This window comes from Grammomys surdaster, unplaced genomic scaffold, assembly GCF_004785775.1.
Source record: "Grammomys surdaster isolate TR1022 unplaced genomic scaffold, NIH_TR_1.0 126028, whole genome shotgun sequence".
Lineage (NCBI taxonomy): Eukaryota > Metazoa > Chordata > Mammalia > Rodentia > Muridae > Grammomys > Grammomys surdaster.
The window spans coordinates 3,177,546-3,196,744 of NW_021620841.1; the positions used below are offsets into that span (position 1 = coordinate 3,177,546).

The following is a 19,199-nucleotide window of genomic DNA, read 5'->3' on the forward strand; positions in this document are numbered from 1 at the left end:
CCTTGCACCAACCCCTGCTCATGCCCCCACTCCTGCCTCTACCTTCCTCCTGAATGCTGAGATTAAAAGTATGTACTAATACACCTGGGTTACACCAGACTTAAAAATTTGAAAACCACCAACCAAGGAATATACATGGAGGGACCCACGGCTCCAATGCATATGTAGCAGAGGATGGCCTTATCTGGCATTAGTTGGAAGGGAGATCCTTGGTCCTGTAAAGGCTTGATGCTCCAGTGTAGGGGAATGCTAGAGCAGTGAGTCCAGAGAGGAAGTGGGTGAGGGAGCACCCTCATAGAAGCAGGGGGAGGGGGGATGGGATAGGAAGTTTGCAGAGGGAAAACAAGGAAGGGGAATAACATTTAAAATGTAAATAAAAAATATCCAATAAAAAACTTTTTTGAAAAAGAACTTATAGTGTACTTCACTAGGAAAGATGCTACGCTGCTCAATGGCTTAACTGAGGAAGTAGTTTGTGGAGGGAAAATGAAGGCACGAGAACCAGAAGGATACTAGAGAAATCATTTAACTCTTACAGTCATTCACAAAATCACAGGTCTGTTAAGTCAGGTATGCATTTCCTTCTTTAATTTACTTGACTTACTATTTCCTCAGTGCTTGCTTTCCCTCATTCAGTGTGCCATGCATTAATAATGCAACGGAATAAGATATGATCTCTGATGCATGGAGATCCCAGCATAAAAAGTGTTGTGTAAAAAATTAATATTTACAAACACAAATAGCAGGAAGGCTCTAGTTAATGGTGCCTTCTCTGTTAAGTAATGCAAAATTCAACTACCCAAGATACTTTGAAAAGAATGTTTTACAGCAGTTGTTTGAACTCTTTACTTTCAGAGGCTTCCAGAATGAAATTTTTATCTGGACTTAAGATGTGGGTTGCTAGAAATGACAAGTAGAGCTATCTCAAGTCAGTAAAACACCTCAAGAAAACAGCTTAATTCTTCACAAATCCAACATTATTTAAAGATACAAGAGTAGAAAGTTCCCTGCTATTCACTAGCAGAGTGTGGTTGCTATCTCAATAAATTCAGTTGATTTTCTCTGGAATATTAAAAGGGTGTTTAAACAGAGAACCTTGAAGTAAGACACATTATGACACCAGAGAAAAATGGAGCAGAAAAGTTTCAGAGTTGAAAGTATTTGTGATATATATGTATATATACCTATAGATATATACATATATACATATATATCACATATATATATATATATTTCACATTCATATATATATGTACACACATACATAAAGAGGGACAAACGCATACGTATATAGAAGATAGATAAATAAATAGATAATAAATGGATAGAGAAATTAAATGCAGACAAGATAGAAACAACATTTTTGGCAATATTCCAAGGTAGCACTTTTGATTGCATTGTATCTGAAGTACTATCTGTCATGAAGAGCAATTCTTTCCTCTGAAATAATGGTACAATGGGGTCTTTTTCTGATATTATACAAAATGAACACAGTACACTGGGCTGGATGAAATGAAAGATGCAAAAATACTCAAATGATCTTGCTAGTTTCTATTCTCATCCTTCAAATTCTACTCCCCTGTGATACTTTCCTTAGCTCTTACAAGCAGAGTGAAATTAGAGTCTTTTTTTCTCTAGTTTTAAATTAGTAGTTCAGTTTAGATAATATACTTTTTAAAGAGACCATACTGAATGTGAAAAGAAATAGCCAAAGCAGCAACAATTCCTGTATGTGAGACCAGAGTGTTATGAAATCATTAAAAAAAAAAAAAGATAAGAAAGTCACTTGCCAAAGGTAGTTGCAAAGTCCTAAGTCATCTAAAATGCAAAACTTCCTGATGCTTACTATTCCTCTTGAACTATAAATTTTATTCTCTATTCTATTCAGTAACCTTGAGCTTCAGAATTCAGACCTAATTCCTATTTTCTGAAGAATTCTGGAGTGAATTCACTATGTTTGTCCACTTGGTAGTGCCTACCTAGTCCAGAGTCTAGTGTTTCCTCAGATTTGAATACAAAGTTACTTTGTCCTCCTAAAAAAAGAGAGCCCAAAACATTTCCTTCTCTCTGTATGAACTGTGTGGGTTCTGGCTATGTAACTCTTGGATGCTACTGTTTTGTTTTGTTGTTGTTAGGTTTTTTTAATGTCAAAGTTGAGGACACGATGTATCTCTTAGTCTCCCTCACAGTATTATTACAAGGCCAATAAAGATCATAGGAAAACCTAGATTTGAGATTTATAAGAGAGCAGAATCATAACCCTATGTCATTCTTGTTCTTAGTCAGAAGATATCCCCAAAAGTAAACAATCTTGGCTTTTTCCCTAGATGGGAGCTGGATAAATGAACAGCTGATGTGAAACTGTCAGGATGTAAACAAACATCATTAAATGTCAGGAGTTCGATATCTGCAGAATGAGGAATTGGCAGACAGTGAACCAAAAGCCGTTTGGACAACTCCACACAATTCCCTGCCTGCCTACTGCAGCCCCGGGACAAGGTCAGGAGAACACATCAGAGAGTGAACAAGCCATACTTCCCATAGCAGGAATAGACCTGGTCAGAAAAATGTACACCCTGGAGAGAGGAAGAGTCAGAGACCAATGGCTTTAATAACTTTGAGCCCAGTGTTTCGAAGGGATGCAATTGCAGTTAAGATCTTAAAGGCACTGAGGTCTGTTGTCTGGAAATTACTCACAGTTTTATTTCTGCACATTGGAACTCTGGATGCAATTACAGGAGCACCTTCTAAAATTCATGAGCATTTTGTATTCATAGCTACTCACACACCATAACTGCCGCACTAAATTAACTGGCTGCAGTAGGCTTCTAAATCAAAAGAATTTTCTAACAGCCCCATGGACCGGAAGTTTTCTCTTCTAAGAGAAATGCAAATTCTATAGATGAAAGTAATTGCCATTAAACAGTAAAGACACTGGAATCTCATTTATTTCATTCCAGGGCCCACAGTAGTTGGGCCATCATCAGAATGTTTTCTGATGAAGTCACCCAAATAGAAATGACTTCTAGAATGCTAGAATTTGTATACAGCAAATAGAAGAACCTAAGGTCATCACAAGGTTTTGGGTTTTGGGTTTTAGGTTTGGTTGTTTTATCCCTACCCTACACCTCCTACCCCCCACCCACATAAAATTATTTCTAAACATGAGGTGTACAAACAAGTCTTAAGGAGGGATCTTATTTCTTAAAAAACCTACAAATACAAGTTAAGCAAGCACTAGACTGAAAAAAAGTTTTCAGTTGATGAATTGATTGTTGTGGCTAGCGAAATGTGAATCTAGAAGTTTTTTTTTTCTTTTTCAGATAAAATAAACTATTAACAAAATTCTTCCAAAGCTATTTTGTTAATGAGATAAAAGAGATATTCTTGTGTTATTTTTCTGATCTACTCTAGTATCCATGTGTAATATAATTGTACAGTTTACTTTCAAATATATTGGTTTATCATTAAGCAATAGGAGAAATCAAATTCTACCATGTCATGACATATTGAATCTTTATAATTCATAATTAAATCTAGAACTCAGAATCTATCTATTAAAATCTCTTTGGATACAGAGGGAAAATAGAATCCATTCCTTCCTGGCTTCAGGCTAAGCACGAAATGATTTTAGGCCAGATTTGCCTTATCTTCAAGGACTTAAATAACAGTGATAGCCATAAGGAAAAATTATAGCTTATGAATGGTACCACTGTATTTTACCTCTTCTGGATTTACGAAGAACAAAGCCACCAGTAATTAGAATGAGGGGAACTATAAATGATTTAAAACCATCAAAGTCTCATATCTCACCTCAGAGATCACGGAAAAAAAATTCATTTTGACAGAGATGACTCATTTAAAGTTAGGTTATATAAGAGTGTATGCTTCTAGAGAGTTGTTTTTTAAAAATTCCAAAAACAGTGTACTTCCCTAAATTATATGAGCACCCACCCACAAATTGGCTTATTTTTTCTCCAGCATGGCCTGTTCTCTCTCCAATCTTCCTACCACAGATCATATCATAACCAGATCTATGGAGCTGTGGAATCTGATTTAAAGAAATATGAATTTTTAGTGGATTATAGTACGTGTGAGTGTGTACGTGCATGTGAATATTTGTATATCTTTCAGTATATATTCATCTGTTGATAGACATCTAGGTTGATGATAACCCTTTGCTATAGTGAATAGAACAGCAATAAACATGACCGAGATCATTTTTAGGATAGGTTACAGAGTTGTATGGATATGTGCTCAGGAGTCAAATATGAGTTAAAGAAATGTGAATACAAGTAGAACCTTGGATAATAAAAGTTCCATCGTTTTGGATGTGTTATACCTAAAGTGATAACATAACGCTTACATAGTTACTGATGGGAACATGATAAATATACTCTCATCTAGTCTAACAAGAAAAAAATTGTTTTCAAAATAACAAGATTTATCTTTTAAAAAATTTCATATACATTCTTTATATTTTATGGGGCACAACATAATTATGCATGAAGACATATTTGGCATAAAAGTATTTCTTTTAAATTTATAGCATTTAATAGTTTTTTTTAAAAGAAAGGAACCTTGTACCATCTGAAGATGAAAGTAATAAAATTAATTAGGAAGAAGTAAATTGTAAGACAAATCTTGTTTCAGATCTTACATGTGTTATTCTTTACTCATTGGAACTCATTCTATTGAAGCCGGCCCCTTCAGACATATCAAGAAAGGTGTGAAAACTGTTAACCAGAATTATGAGGAAGCCTGTATCAATTATTTAAATGCCACATACTATGTAGCTACCAACATAATCAACTCCATTTCAGATTCCACTATCATACATAATTCTACTATTTTATAACCAATTTTAATTGAAATATCTTTATTCAAATTTCAGCATTTTTGCCAGTTAAAGGAGCAGTAATGTCCACAATCTGCAATAAACAACAACAACAACAAAAGACAAATAAATAAGTAAAATTAAGGGGCAGTGATGAAGAATATTTCAGGAGATTATGGTATTTACTGTTGTCAGTATTTTAATACTATACTACTGTTTAATTGAATAATTTTACATTCAGTTAAATATTCAATAATATACAGATCATCGCATCTTTAAGATGAGAAAAGATTAAATCAAAGAGATATACAATGCAACACTATGAATAATCATAAAAATGCCAAAAGAACTGAATTTCACAATGGAGATAAAAATTTAGAGGACAGGGCAAAAAAATAAAACTGCCTTGGAAACAGGATTAAGAGAAAACTGTAGCCAATAAAATACTGAGTTAAGAATATAAACTGTTTGTCAAAAATAGACAGTCATATTCAATCGCAAACTGATTAATGATGCAACATGTTTTAAAAATATATGCCCCTAAGAAATTTATGAGCACCATAGAGTTTATTTTCACAAACTTAATGATACATATAAAATGTTGAACACGTATTCAATAGGATAAAATATGACATGTATAAGTTATGGTCACTATATAACACTGAACGGCTTTATAGTAATGTTTCTTTACTTGTAAATACAGCAGCAATGACTGAGTGATAGAATATATGGAATACAGAAACTGATAACATAGATATCTGTTAACTGAACCAAATATAAAAATCCATTCATATTAGACATGATACACTTCCAAATATTAGCAGAATATTTGAAACAGTGGGTTGTTTGCATTAGTGTGACGCAAGCCCCTAACACTACAAGATGGAAGCAGGAGGAAGAAGTTAGCATTGAAATCTTGCAGGAGCATGATGGACTCAGCATGGCAGATATGTCACCAGGACTGCAAAATTACTGCTGTGCTTCTGAATAAGAGGGAAGTATACTAGCTACATGTTGCTTTGTATTTTTCTATTATTTTTGAGACTATAATATAATTTTAATTCCTCCCTTCATTTTCTTCCCTCTAATCCAGTCCATATATAATCTCTCTTCCAAGATCACATCCTCTTGTTTTCCCCAATTGTTATTGCATGCATATATGCTTTTGCATACACATATATGTGTATATATGTGTAAGTCCCTGACTATAACCTGCTCCACCAGTACAATGATACTTGTATGTGTGTATGTTTCCCGAGATGACCATTGGTTTTGTTTTATATCCAACAGATTGCGAAAAGATCTTTACCAATCCTACATCCAATAGAGGGCTAATATCCAATATCTACAAAGAACACAAGAAGGTAGACTCCAGAGAATCAAATAACCCTATTAAAAATGGGGAATAGAGATAAACAGAGAATTCTCAACTCAGGAAACTCGAAGGACTGTGAAGCACCTATAGAAATGTTCGACATCCTTAGTTATCAGGAAAATGTAAATCAAAACAACCCTGAGATTCCACTCACACAAGAATGGATAAGATCAAAAGCTCAGGTGACAGCAGATGCAGGCGAGGATGTGGAGAAAGTGCAGCACTCCTCCATTGCTGGTGGGACAGCAAGCTGGTAAAACCACTTTGGAAATCACTGTGGCCATTCCTCAGAAAATTGAAAATAGTTCTACCTGAAGCTATAACATTACTGGGCATATACCCAAAAGATGCTCCAATATGTTTATAGCAGCCTTATTTATAATGACCAGATGCTGTAAACAAGCCAGATATCCCTCAACAGAGGAATGGTTATAGAAAATGTGGTACATTTATGCAGTGGAGTACTACTCAGCTATTAAAAACAATGACTTCATGAAATTCGCAGGCAAACAGATGGAGCTTAAAAATATCATCCTGAGTGATGTAACCCAGACACCAAAGAACACACATGGTACGCACTCACTGATAAGTTGATATTAGCCCAAAAGTTTGAAATATGTAAAATACAATTCACAGACCATATGAAGCTCAAAAAGAAGGAAGAGGAAAGTGTGGATGCTTCAGTGCTTCTTAGAAGGGAGAACAAAATACTCACAGGAGGAAATATGGAGATAAAGTGTGCAGCAGAGACTGAAGGAAAGCCATCTAGAGACTGCCCCACCTGGGGATATACCCCATATACAGTCACCAAACCAGGAGGCTACTGTGGGTGCCTAGAAGTGCTTGCTGTTGGGAGCCTGATATGGCTGTCTCCTGAAATGCTTTACCAGAGCCTGACAAATATAGACGTGGATGCTCGCAGTCAACCATCCGACTGAGTGTAGAGACCCCAAGGGAGGGGTTAGGGGAAGGACTGAAGGAGCTGAAGGGGTTTGCAACACCACAGGATGAACAACAATATCAACCAAGCAGACCTCCGTAGAACTCCCAGGGATTAAACCACCAGCCGAAGAGTACACAGGGGCTACCCATGTCTCCAGCTGCATATATAGCAGAGGATGGCCTTATCTGGCATCAATGGGAGAAGAGACCCTTGGTCTTGTGAAGGCTTGATGTCTCAGTGTAGGGGAATGCTAGGGCAGTGGTGGGGTAGGAGTGGGTGGAAGCATGGGGGGGGCACCCTCATGGAGGCAGACGGGAGAGGTGGTGGGATGGAGGATTTTCAGAGTGGAAACCAGGACAGGGGATAAAATTTGAAATGTAAATAAACAAAATAACCGATAAAAATTTAAAAAAATAAACTGCTTACTTTACCACAATATTTCCCAAGCTTCTAGCCTTCAGTTTTTGCATGTTGTCATCCAAAATCATAACTATAAAGAAAAATATACGCATAAATATAAACACAATTCTGAACACAAATATTAACCCCCAAACATTAAATATTTTCTTATGTTTTCTAAAATCAGTCCTAAAGTTTCTCGCCCCAAATGATAGTTGTATTTCTGTGAGACTATGAAGATACATAAGTAGGCCAAACATATTTTATAAAAGTATAAAAGGTGCATGTATTTGACATGTAGCAAGATCATAAACTTTATCAGGGCATAACTAAAGAAAACACATATTTTTAACAGCACCATAATCTCATTTTTATGGTTACTTCCACTTACATGCCTATAGTGAGGTAAGAATATTACCTATATCTTTATGTTTTTACGAACTAAAGAGTGCTGTAATGTACAACTAAGTATATATAAAATGAAGACAGAACGAGCATACCCATTTGTGATACGTAAACTGGATTAAGTTAATGTTTCCAAATATATCATTCTAATATTTTCCATGATGCCTTGATAGAATATGGAAAATGTTCAGTAGAGTATCTGGTGTTCAGATTACACCATATCTCACAAAAAAATGAATTGCAATTATCTAGATTCTGAAGTCTTTTATGTTGTTCTATTCACTTAGGTTATTCCTAAACAACTGTGGGAAGGCACTGAACTGAGATTAAATTGATCAATCTTTTCTTTGTATTTCTGGAGGGCACTGTTGGAAAACATTATAATGACAGTTATTAAAGTTATAAATATCTGTGTCTCGCTGATTATGAGTTTATTGTCAGAGAAAACCAGTCCAAATTCACCTTTGTTTCATCAAATTGCAAGACAACATCCTAATTATTACATGCCCCAGGCCATGTTGTTTTATCTGGTTCTGGCTTTCTGTTTATAGAATAATAGCAATGTTTTCTAATTGTAGTGGTGTCTAGAGAATGGGTATAAAACTAAATACAATACCACATAGATTCTTTCATGAAGAAAGGTTTCCTTTCCTTCCTCAAAGTAGCTTTCTTTTACTATAGTGCTGTGTGTTGTATTATACCTTCAAAGTTCTGTATAACCATTAAACAAACCAAAAATGTATCAGTCACAAAATCCCTGATGCTTCAACTACAGTAGTTTAATCTGTCCTCTGGAAGCCAATGGTTTTTGAACAATGAGAATTTTCTGTACTAAAGTTCCAGGAGGCATCAAAGCTTAACTCTTTCTTACACCTGGGTATAAAAATGGAACAGATGTACTAAGGGAAAATGTGTTTAACGTCTCCCACAGTTGGCAACCACTAAAAGTATCTCAACACAAAGCAAATCTTCTGATCAAAGAGTGAGGGCGACCACTGTTCAGTTGAGGGATTCATGGGATATGGGCTCATTTTCCCATAGCAGAAGTCAGAGACATCACAGAATTATAAAACAGATATCTTCCTACAATAAAAAGTCAAACATGAATGAATAAACATGAGCTGAACACAGCAATAGACGTGTAAATGTGGACAAGGAAAGGTCTGTAGCACCAACAGCTGAGGTTTCATTCCACATTTTGTCTTGTGGGGACTTTGTAACTCCTTTGCTGTGTTACATCACATTTCAGCAGCCCAAACAAGTCTACACAATTATAATAGGCATTTAGAAGTAAGAAAACTGAATGTTTAAAAGTTAACAATTTTGCAACAAAGGAGGGGAGTCCTGTAGAAATGAGTTAGCTATAATGGGTACTACTATGAAATGAAAATCAAATATTGGTAGGATACGTTATTGTCATTATACCTCAAAATAAAAATACTTGCTAAAAGTACTTTACCCTGCATTTAATTTCAGCCAACAAGATTGAAGAACTTTGTCAATAATCATAAAGAGCATTATGGAATAAGCTATAGCTTTTTGTTAATGAAGCAAGGAAGCAAGACCCAGTGATTTGTATGTTGTTAAAAATCTATTATCCCTGTTACCATAGCAATGATGTGCAGTCTCAAAGTATTTCAATTTACTCATTTCTAAATACTTAACAACATCTTAGATTAAATGTGAGTCATCAAAACTGAAATGATATTCGTAAGTACTGCACACTTCACATATAATAATTTCAAACTCATAGTCTTAAAAGACTCTTGATTGTTTTAGCTATTCAAACAAAATAACCTACTAAAAGACCATAGCATTAATTTTCATAGCAAAAACTGAGGCATTCATTTCTAATGTATGACTTTTTAGAAAGCAAATACTTATTATACACTAGGTACAAGAAAATGCCAAATTCCTTAACAGTGAACATTTGGAATTACCAGTGTAGCGACTTACCATTGTATCCTGGAACACATTTGCCTGCTTGCCCTGGTGGAGGTGTTTTGGAGTTACCTAATCCAATACATGATGCTGTGATGGGGGATCCAGTCTCTGGGGAGAAAAGTATTGTTTATCACTTAGTGCTTCAGCATTTGGTATTTGTGCAATGAACTCAGAATTGTTTACATCATAATTTTCATTTCATTAGGAATAGGTTCAAGTCTAGTTGCAATCTAGTATTTAAGATGCTTAGCTTTATGGTCAGTGTTGAAGAGAAGTGATAAGAAATCCGAGTAACTCAATGTTTAACAGAGCTTACAGATATTCTTATATATCACAGGAGAAATCAGAGAAATCCCATAAACATTATTAAAAATGAAAAACACCAGTGTTTGGTGCATTCATGATTTTAAAACTAGGAGATATGTTTAGAGTACTTCATATAATATGTTTCTTCTAAAGAATAAAAAGAGGCACTGGTGTTCGTGATGGGTCAGGAAGTGGAAGAATGGGCAATAAAAACATTTAGGGCTTCACAACATCAGTTAAAAGATAAATGAGCACTAGAAAAGATATTTCTTATGGCCTTATTTGAGGTTATTTTGCTTTTCAATATACATTTCATTTGATACTTTTAGCTTGTTGTCTCCTGAGAAATCTTGAGCTGAATTTGCCAAAATTTTATCAAAGAAATCACAGGCTGCCGTTCATGGATCTAACATGGCTATAAATACAGAAAACTACGTGCATACCACACTAGGTACCAAGCCCATAGGCTTATGATCACTCTGCAAAGATGAAGAAAGTGTTAAGTTTGTTACCCTTAAATCATCTTCCAGAATAACCACAGCTGTAGGCAATTATATTTTGGAGAAAACTATAACATAAACATTTGGAGTCAAAAGCATTTTTCATAGCAATGGAGGGGCAGGATAACAGGATAAAGATAGTGAAGAGACTGGTTCCCTTTTTGCTTCATGTTGTACATCTCAGCATACAGAGAGAGAGAGAGAGAGAGAGAGAGAGAGAGAGAGAGAGAGAGAGAGAGAGAGAGAGAGAGAGAGAGAGAGGAGAATGAGAGAGCATGGAGGGAATTAAATGTGAAGGAGACTGTAGTTTTCCAAGCCATAAAAGAGCAGTAACACCCATCGACCCCAATAGTCTAAATACATGTCTTGCACTTTGAGCTTTGGTATAAAATCTGTTACTTGAGTGTTGGGAAAGGTTCACAAGCTATTTTTTTTCTAACCAAAGCTAGGTTTACAGTTTACATATTATCATTAGAGGCTCATTTGTCACTCATAGTAGAAAATGGACTTTTGAACATTAAAACACAGGTCTTAAACCAAAGTCCAAGGCAGTGGTTCTCAACCTGTGGGTCGTGACCCCTTTTGGCGATGGAACAACTTTATACAAGGGTTACCTAAGACCATCAGAAAACACAGATATCTAGCTTATGCTTCACAACAGTAGAAAAATTACAGTTATTAAGTAGCAACAAAAATGGAACTGTGCTACTTTAAACTCAGCATATTTATTTACGTAAGATTTTGTAGTTTGATGGGACATAAAGTTTTATAGCATTGGAAGGTTGAGAACCACTGGTTAAAGTTTTAAGATACTAAAGATTTTAAGATGATGATATCTGGCATGGTGTAGATAATCAGTTAAAAGGACCAGATGTCCTGAGTCTTAAGGGAGAATTCAGTTATTTTTATATCATAACTAATCTCATTTTTTCATAAAATGACATTTTACATCTAACTGTTATTTCCCTTACCATATATTGAATGCAAAGGAAATGTATATGATTGGAAAGACTGTGTGTGTGTGTGTGTGTTTATATTTTTGGAAACATAGTCACCTTAGCTCTCCTTCATTCCTGATGTGAGAGAATAGGTGATAATGACAAGAAGCACCATTGCGGAGTGGTGTGCTTAAAAGAATGATACATAGGATGTGGAAGTCCTCTTATGTACACAAATACAACCTAACAGGACATTGGGACATGTTAGGAAAGAGAACAGACTTGCTAGATTCTTCTGTGTCTCTATCAGCTGCTACAGTCATCTAATTTAAAAGTATTTGCTATCAAGTTTTGTCACAATGGTCATTCCAATCAAGTGGACTTCAAAACCTCTACAGGTTTTAGCAATGTACGATCTGTGAAACTTGTTAACACACAGTTTGAGAATCTAGCTACAAAAGAACCAGAAGTCTCTAGTGCCTACCAGACTCTAATGCTGCATCCCAAAGTTCTAACAAGCAAACCTCAGGACAAACAACAAAACTACTAAACTGTACTTGGTCCCATTAAAGTGGGGGATTTACTCCACAATGGTTTTACTATGTATCCCTAGCTGACCCAGAACATTCTATGTTGATGTAGACCATGCTGAGCTGCTCCCAGAGATCCTCCTGTTTCTGGCTCCTGAGCGGTGTGGATTAAAGGAAGGCATCAGAAAGCCTGGCTCATTGTGGAACCTTATAAATGGTGTCAGCACTCTAATCTCCACATAGAAAGAAGCTGTTGAAAGAAGATGGAAGAACAAATCTTTCCTTAAATAAAAATGCAGTAAAGGATTAGTGAGATGCCTTCCTCAGCCCTGCCCTGCAGGAGGAGAAGGTGGCACACACACTCCCTGACAAGTTTCAGTTATTACATATTTTTAATCTTTTAACCTTTAGCCAAATTTTTATTAAAAAGCTAAGAAAATCACATTTTCTATATTACTAATTTGACTTGGAAATTGTAAGTGTGATGAAAAAGATAATCCAGTTAGGTCACATAAATTAGAAACAGTTTATGCTTTTAACATTAGTAATTCAAATATTAGGGTTTTGCTAAGTTTTATATTAACATGGAGGGACTGGTATGCCTAGGGAGAGCCATATGACATGATCCAGCAAAAGGCAGTGCTTAGGATAGTCTGAGTAATGTAGAGTCTTGGATAATTGTGAGGTAGGATGAAGAGATGCTTAAGTTTTCTGTTTATGTAACTATGATTATCTTGAGATCACGTACACAGGTGTCCATCCAACCATGCACATAAGTCCTGATGGACACACTCTTGATCAAGGTGGCCCAGTATAAAGTAGCTTTCTAGCTATAGAAAAACCAACCTGCCACCATCTATGATAGAGAAGAGAGAAGAAATGTAGAAGCAGATGGAAAGTGTATTAGAGTATCTGGCTGGTAGATTTCTGTGGCTTCTTGAAAATCAAGGGCCAATTATAGGAGAATGCATATGACTGCTGAAAGAACCAGAGCCAGAATGGGAAGTGGGGCATTGGTCACATGGCTAGATGGCTCACACAAAGCAAAGAGAGTACTTTTTTAGTATATGTGAGTGTGTATATAAATTGTGGTGTTTCTGAAACAAGCAATATAGCTCAGTGAGTAGAGAAGGTTGCATCCATGTTCACCAAGTAAAGTTACACACTCACACACACACAAGTGTGCACACATGGAAACACACACATTTAAAAATAAAGTGTTGCATATCTGAAAGGAAATTTGGCAATATTTGAACAAGAATCTTAAAATGCATAAATATTTTACACATTTATCCTAGGGATGTATGCAAAGAAACATGCTCAGTTCATAGAAACTTAATGACAAGCATGCTTTCAACTATATTGCTTGCATCAAAGCATAGATTTATTTCAAGTGGGAACCCTCTCATATTTAAAAAGAATGTAAAGCCATTCAAATGCCAGAGATGAACATTTACTAAAAAGGAAATGGATTTTACAAAAAAAGATCTAGAAGAAAGTTGTTAGACAAAGTATGCAAAGTGGTTTGTTTTTTCCAAAATATATTATACATTGATCCACATGGATATTTTATGTTTGCATACATCTTGATGAGACACATGTAAAATATTAAGAGAATTTATTTTAGGTTGTTGTATAAAGAGTAAATGGTAGTATAGAGAGATACAACAACAACTTTGAAAAGAATTCACATGTTGTAGTAATTATTTAAAAATCAGCCACTGGTCTGGCCAACTACCTAAGCTACGGCTGCTCTTCCTAGCTCAGCCGCCATGTTTCTTGGCTGGAGGCCACGTGCACGCCCTAGAAAAGGCCAGCCAGAAACACCAGCCCTGCCACCCATGAGACGTCAGCCAGCGTAGGAGATAGCTCAATCTCCCATGCTGTCTCCACAAGACTGGGCATTGCCCAGACCATCCCGCCATCCACGCAGGCCCAGTAGGAAAATGAGACTCTAATGCTTAAACTAATCAAAGGCTTATATATTTGGTAATGATTAATAACAAGATGCCCACACAATCAGAAATGTAACTCAATACCCAACCTAGATATACCAACTACCTTTGACTGCTACAGACACGTGAACATCTGCCTCCATTGCTCCTACATCTCTCCCTCTAACTCCTCCTCTTCCTTTTCCTCTTTCTCTTCCTACCCCTCCTCTTCCTCTCCTTACTCCTCCCGCCTTAGCTCCTCTTACACCAACATCAGTGAGAAAATTGACTCAAAAATTTCCATACTCCACCTAATAAGCAGTGGCTAGCTTTACTTAACTTGGAGTCATTTTGATTACTTTGACCAAGAATGGAGAGGGTTTATATAAGTTTCTTGGACTCTTCTCCCTAAGCCACTATGCATGATGTACGGGTAAGTAACCTGAATCCACCAGGGTAAAAATGCTATGTATGGACACTGTGATCAAAAGTCCTTGATGAGGGCAGGCTTCCAGTCATCACTAGGGGTTCTAGAAAGCCACTTTACAAAGTCAGGCTCTCCAGAATGAACCATCCAGTACTAAGAATGGCCTGAGATGCACTTTCAATAGCATATGGAATATCAGATTCACAAAATCATGAGACATATTTGTTATTAAGCCATTAGTTTTCTGTCCCTACTACTTTTATGTAGCTGCACCCAAAAGTGGAAGACATCAGCGAAAATATTACAAAGGCCTTTTTGACAGAATAAAACGTAATACGATGAAGCAAATAACTATCATATCAAAGTTGGACATGGCAACCCAACAGGAGAAAAAAATGGTCCAAAGGCATGTAAAAGAATCTCACACTGAGGAGTCCAATAAAATAATAAGCTAATACCTATAATATATATCCAGAGGACCTGTATTATAATCCTTGACAAAACAAATAAATAATACATACATACATACATACATACATACATACATACATACAATGATGTGTATGAGTTAAGTGCAGACATTTTCTAATTCTGAACTTGTATCATCAGGACTGAACATCCCAGTTCTTTTCATTTTGTTCCAAAGAAAACTTTTTTAACTAGCAAATGCACACTCTGACATGTTGTAGGCTTCAGTTTTCATTACTAAGATCAGAGATTTTAAAAATAAATCGTAAATCAGCAATTGTGCTCACAAAATGAGCCACAGAGTGATATTGAAGACTAAAAAATGAGAAAGATTGTATGTAATTTATATTTCCATTACAGAATTTTTTCCTCCAATAATATTCAAAGGTCTATCATTCAATATAGGTTTGTTAGATATAGTCTCCTCATCAAATGATGTTATTTTTTGAAATAAAGGAAAGCTATGGTGGAATTACACACCAAGTAGAAATAACAGCACATATGAAGTTTCTCTAATGAGCCCACTGAAAATTTCATTTGTTCAGTGTAACAAAGTCCAGAGAGAATGGGTGGATTAAATAAGATAAACAAGTGGCAAAGAAAAAGAGGAAAATTACAAAGGACTGTCAATGCCAAGCTTAGAAATCTGGACATCTGTCCAAGAACCAGAGGATACACAGAGATCAGTAGAGGCTCAATTACTTTATAAGATAGTCTCCTTATTTGCACACTAAAGCACTAAATCAGTAATACCAACATGAAACAGGCAGTTGATGATAATATGGCAAGAGTCAGCAGAGGTAGAAGATGAGACCTTCTTAAGTTATACTCAGAATCAAAGGTCATAGTAATAGCTGCAGTTAAATAGAGCAAGAGAGATGTCTGTTAAACTCCCAGGATTTATTTCAGAAAATACGCAACCAGCATTAAATGTGAGTGACATTCAAGAGAACGGGCAAGGTGGCAAGGGGACAAAAACCAGTTGTGTGATTCAGTCCCCGCTGAATCTGGAAAACTACTCTTCTGTCCCTATGGTGACTGTCGAGACACTGCATTAGGCAATCTGGATTGAGAACTTGGTTTTCCATGCTCAAGGTTGAAGTTCTGGGGATAAATCAGTTCAGCAGGCTGGCTACTGCTGAGTCATATTAATCATAACATCATGGTGGGCGCAGAGGCAATTTGTAAGGAAATCGTTCGCTCCCACTTCTGAATCTATACTGAGAGCTATAAATAACTTGGATGGCGGTAGCAAAAAGAAAGAAGAAACAGTGAGCTGTACACTGGTGAAAGAAAATCAATTTAATCTTGGTGTTCAGGAGGTGATAGAATTATGGTTTAAAATACTTAAAGCAGTCTAACATCTGTATTGGATGCAGAGCCTTCGGTGGAGCTGCGAAACTGATCTCAGCATAAGGTGGCTGGTTCAGTGAAGAGTCCCATATATAAGCAGCAGCTCAATTAGATAAGAAACACTGAGTGAATGAAGGTGTGAGATAAGGCAAGGTAAGAAAGCATCCTGGACTGCAGAGACCAAAGATAGCTCTACTTAAATCTGCCATGACTTTATGGAATTAAATTCTGTATGGTTAAATGCTGCCTTTGCATTCATGTGCATGCAAATCAAGTTTTCATGATTTTGTAGTATCTATGGGTCAGGATGTTAAAGGTGGCCTTTTCACGCATACAAGAGGATTCAGAAAAAAAAGACAGGAAATATAAATAATACTTATTGTGTATGGGCTAACAGAGTGTTTGAATTCAGTGTTCCTGAATCTGGAGTACCTACAGGGCAGAATGATAAAGTGATCCTTACAGCAATGAAAGGTTATTAATAGCAAGAAGAGAAAGTGATGATAATATTTATTCTGTTTTGGTAATAAACTAGGAATTGCTATTTTTTTTACACATTGCACTTTATTAAAAGCTTTTGCATAAGCCCAATGAGAAACAACTGAGCAGAAGAAGGAGGATGCACATGTTGCAGTAGAGAGAGGGGCTGGACTATGATTTAAATACTGTCCTATTAGGATTCCACATGACCTTACACTTCCCACCTTGCTGCTCCAAGGATCACTGTCTCCTGCTGTTCTCTAAAGGAAGAATGACAGTAACAAGTAGCTGGGCTGATTCTCTTGGGTTAAAACAAAGGGTTGAATGATACAGACGGAAAACAAATTTTCAAATCATTATTTCTCAAGGAAAGGGATGAGAAACTTTTGTTCTTGTGAAGGTCTTTATAAACGTGACATAATATTAATCGCTGTGGGCTAGGTTATAACAGAACCCTGCCAAAGGCGGGAGAATTAGAGCACATGATATTTCAAAGACCAAGCCAGCAACATTGTTGATCAGATTCCTAACATAATATCTCTTTCCAATACATTATCACTAATAAAATAATGGCACAAACAGTGTCATTCATGTCTCATTTAGAAACTATTGCTTGGCTTGGAAATTCATTTTCAGGTGGATTGACAATTTGTAATCAGTTACTCACTTTCAAAACAAGAGTCTTATCCAGCATGTCTTCCATTTGACAAAAGATTATTCTTTCCATAAACGAAATTCACATAGCTTACCTCTAAGCTCCTGTGTTTCAAATTATGATTTAAAATCACCTACTCTGAACTAATGAAGACTGATCTAAATGAGAGAAAAATCCAGTTACCAGGCAACAGGGATGACATCAAGACTCTGTTTCTCTCTTTCCAGATGGATACAGGCACAGTCTCTCTAGCTACACATTACTGAGGTGACAGTTCATCTGTATAACTGCTGTTCCCCCAACCACAGCATAAAATACTATGATATCCAAAAGATTCTTTTTTTACAAAGAAAAAGCAAGATGAATGTATTTTGAGCATGAAACTGTGAAAGATAAATTTGAACCATCCAATAGAAATTCATTCATATTTTCCCAAAGCATTTTCAATTCTACTATTTGAAAAATACTATAGAGAATCTTCTTGAGAATCCAGCTCATTGGCAATGCCAATACTGGTCTAGTTTTCCAGCCTTCCAGATACACAGTTTGCATGTACTTATTCCTATACTATTCTTGCATTTATAGGCGTATACTCTGAAGAAACATTCACCATAACATAAATTTGATATAACAGTAAGAATAGGGCAAAGCCCGGATAAAGAAAATAGCAAAGAGTTAATAAGATAAATTTAGAAAGCAGTCTTTCATTACCTACAGTTAAATTTTGCTCACAGATTTACAGGCAGCAAAACATGGACTAGTGGCAATTGATATTCAATAGCCAGAGAATAGGATTGTAAATAAAGCCCTTAAGGTCTTTATTTACAAAGTCACCAGAACGACACTTTACTTATTACTGTGTCAGATCAGTGGAACCTCATCTGCTTTAACTCTGAGAAGGAACTGTACAGTGACCGTTACAAAGCTTCGCAGGGTCCCAGGCTCCATACAGTCACAGGTATGTTGAAACTGGAAGAAAGCCATGCAGACAGCAAAGTCGTAAAATGGAGGTATATGGGGAATATGAGGAGTTGTAAACCTCTCAGAGCTGCAGCTCATTCGAGGAGACTCAATGTAAAGTGATAAGGCTAGTGAGCTGAAGTCCCTTGTCAATACATGGACCAACCTGTAAACATGCAGAAGACAGTTTGGGAACACAAAGATAAGAAAAGAGACAAAGAATTTAGAAAATTAAGTGACCTGTAGGTTGATATATTATGGATCATAGTTACCTTAGTATATAGATAGATGATAGATAGATAGATAGATAGATAGATAGATAGATCTCTATCTCTATATATCTATATCTATATAGAGAGATAGAGATATATTTCTATAAGTATTCAAAATATATTTCACATATATGTCTCATATATATATTATATGTATGTATATATGAGAAATAAGATAGTGTAAGCATGTGCTGGTAACGTTTCTCACAAAGATCTCTGTTTAGTATTGTTGTTAAAAAAAATACCCTGCAATTAATTATTCTCTTGTATGAGTTTCATTCATATAAGTAAACATGCATAAATTTCTAAAGAAAAAAAGAAAGAAAGAAAGAAAGAAAGAAAGAAAGAAAGAAAGAAAGAAAGAAAGAAAGAAGGGAAGAAAGAAGGGAGGGAGGGAGGGAGGGAGGGAGGGAGGGAGGGAGGGAGGAAAGAAAGAAAGAAAGAAAGAAAGAAAGAAAGAAAGAAAGAAAGAA

At 36.0% G+C, this 19,199-nt stretch overlaps 1 protein-coding gene across 2 annotated transcripts in view; it reads right to left on the reverse strand.

Moving 5' to 3' along the window:
- Positions 1 to 19,199, reverse strand: part of Acss3 (acyl-CoA synthetase short chain family member 3) — a 163,631-nt gene that overhangs the window by 24,344 nt on the left and 120,088 nt on the right. Inside the window, exons 10-11 of one of the 2 annotated variants that reach the window (XM_028754554.1) lie at positions 9,916 to 10,011; positions 7,582 to 7,645 (exon numbers count right to left, since the gene is read on the reverse strand). In XM_028754554.1, coding sequence (XP_028610387.1) covers positions 7,582 to 7,645; positions 9,916 to 10,011 — 160 coding nt within the window. Of the gene's footprint in view, positions 1 to 7,581; positions 7,646 to 8,062; positions 9,043 to 9,915; positions 10,012 to 19,199 lie in introns of those variants that run through there. The other variant, XM_028754555.1, reaches the window with a different exon arrangement.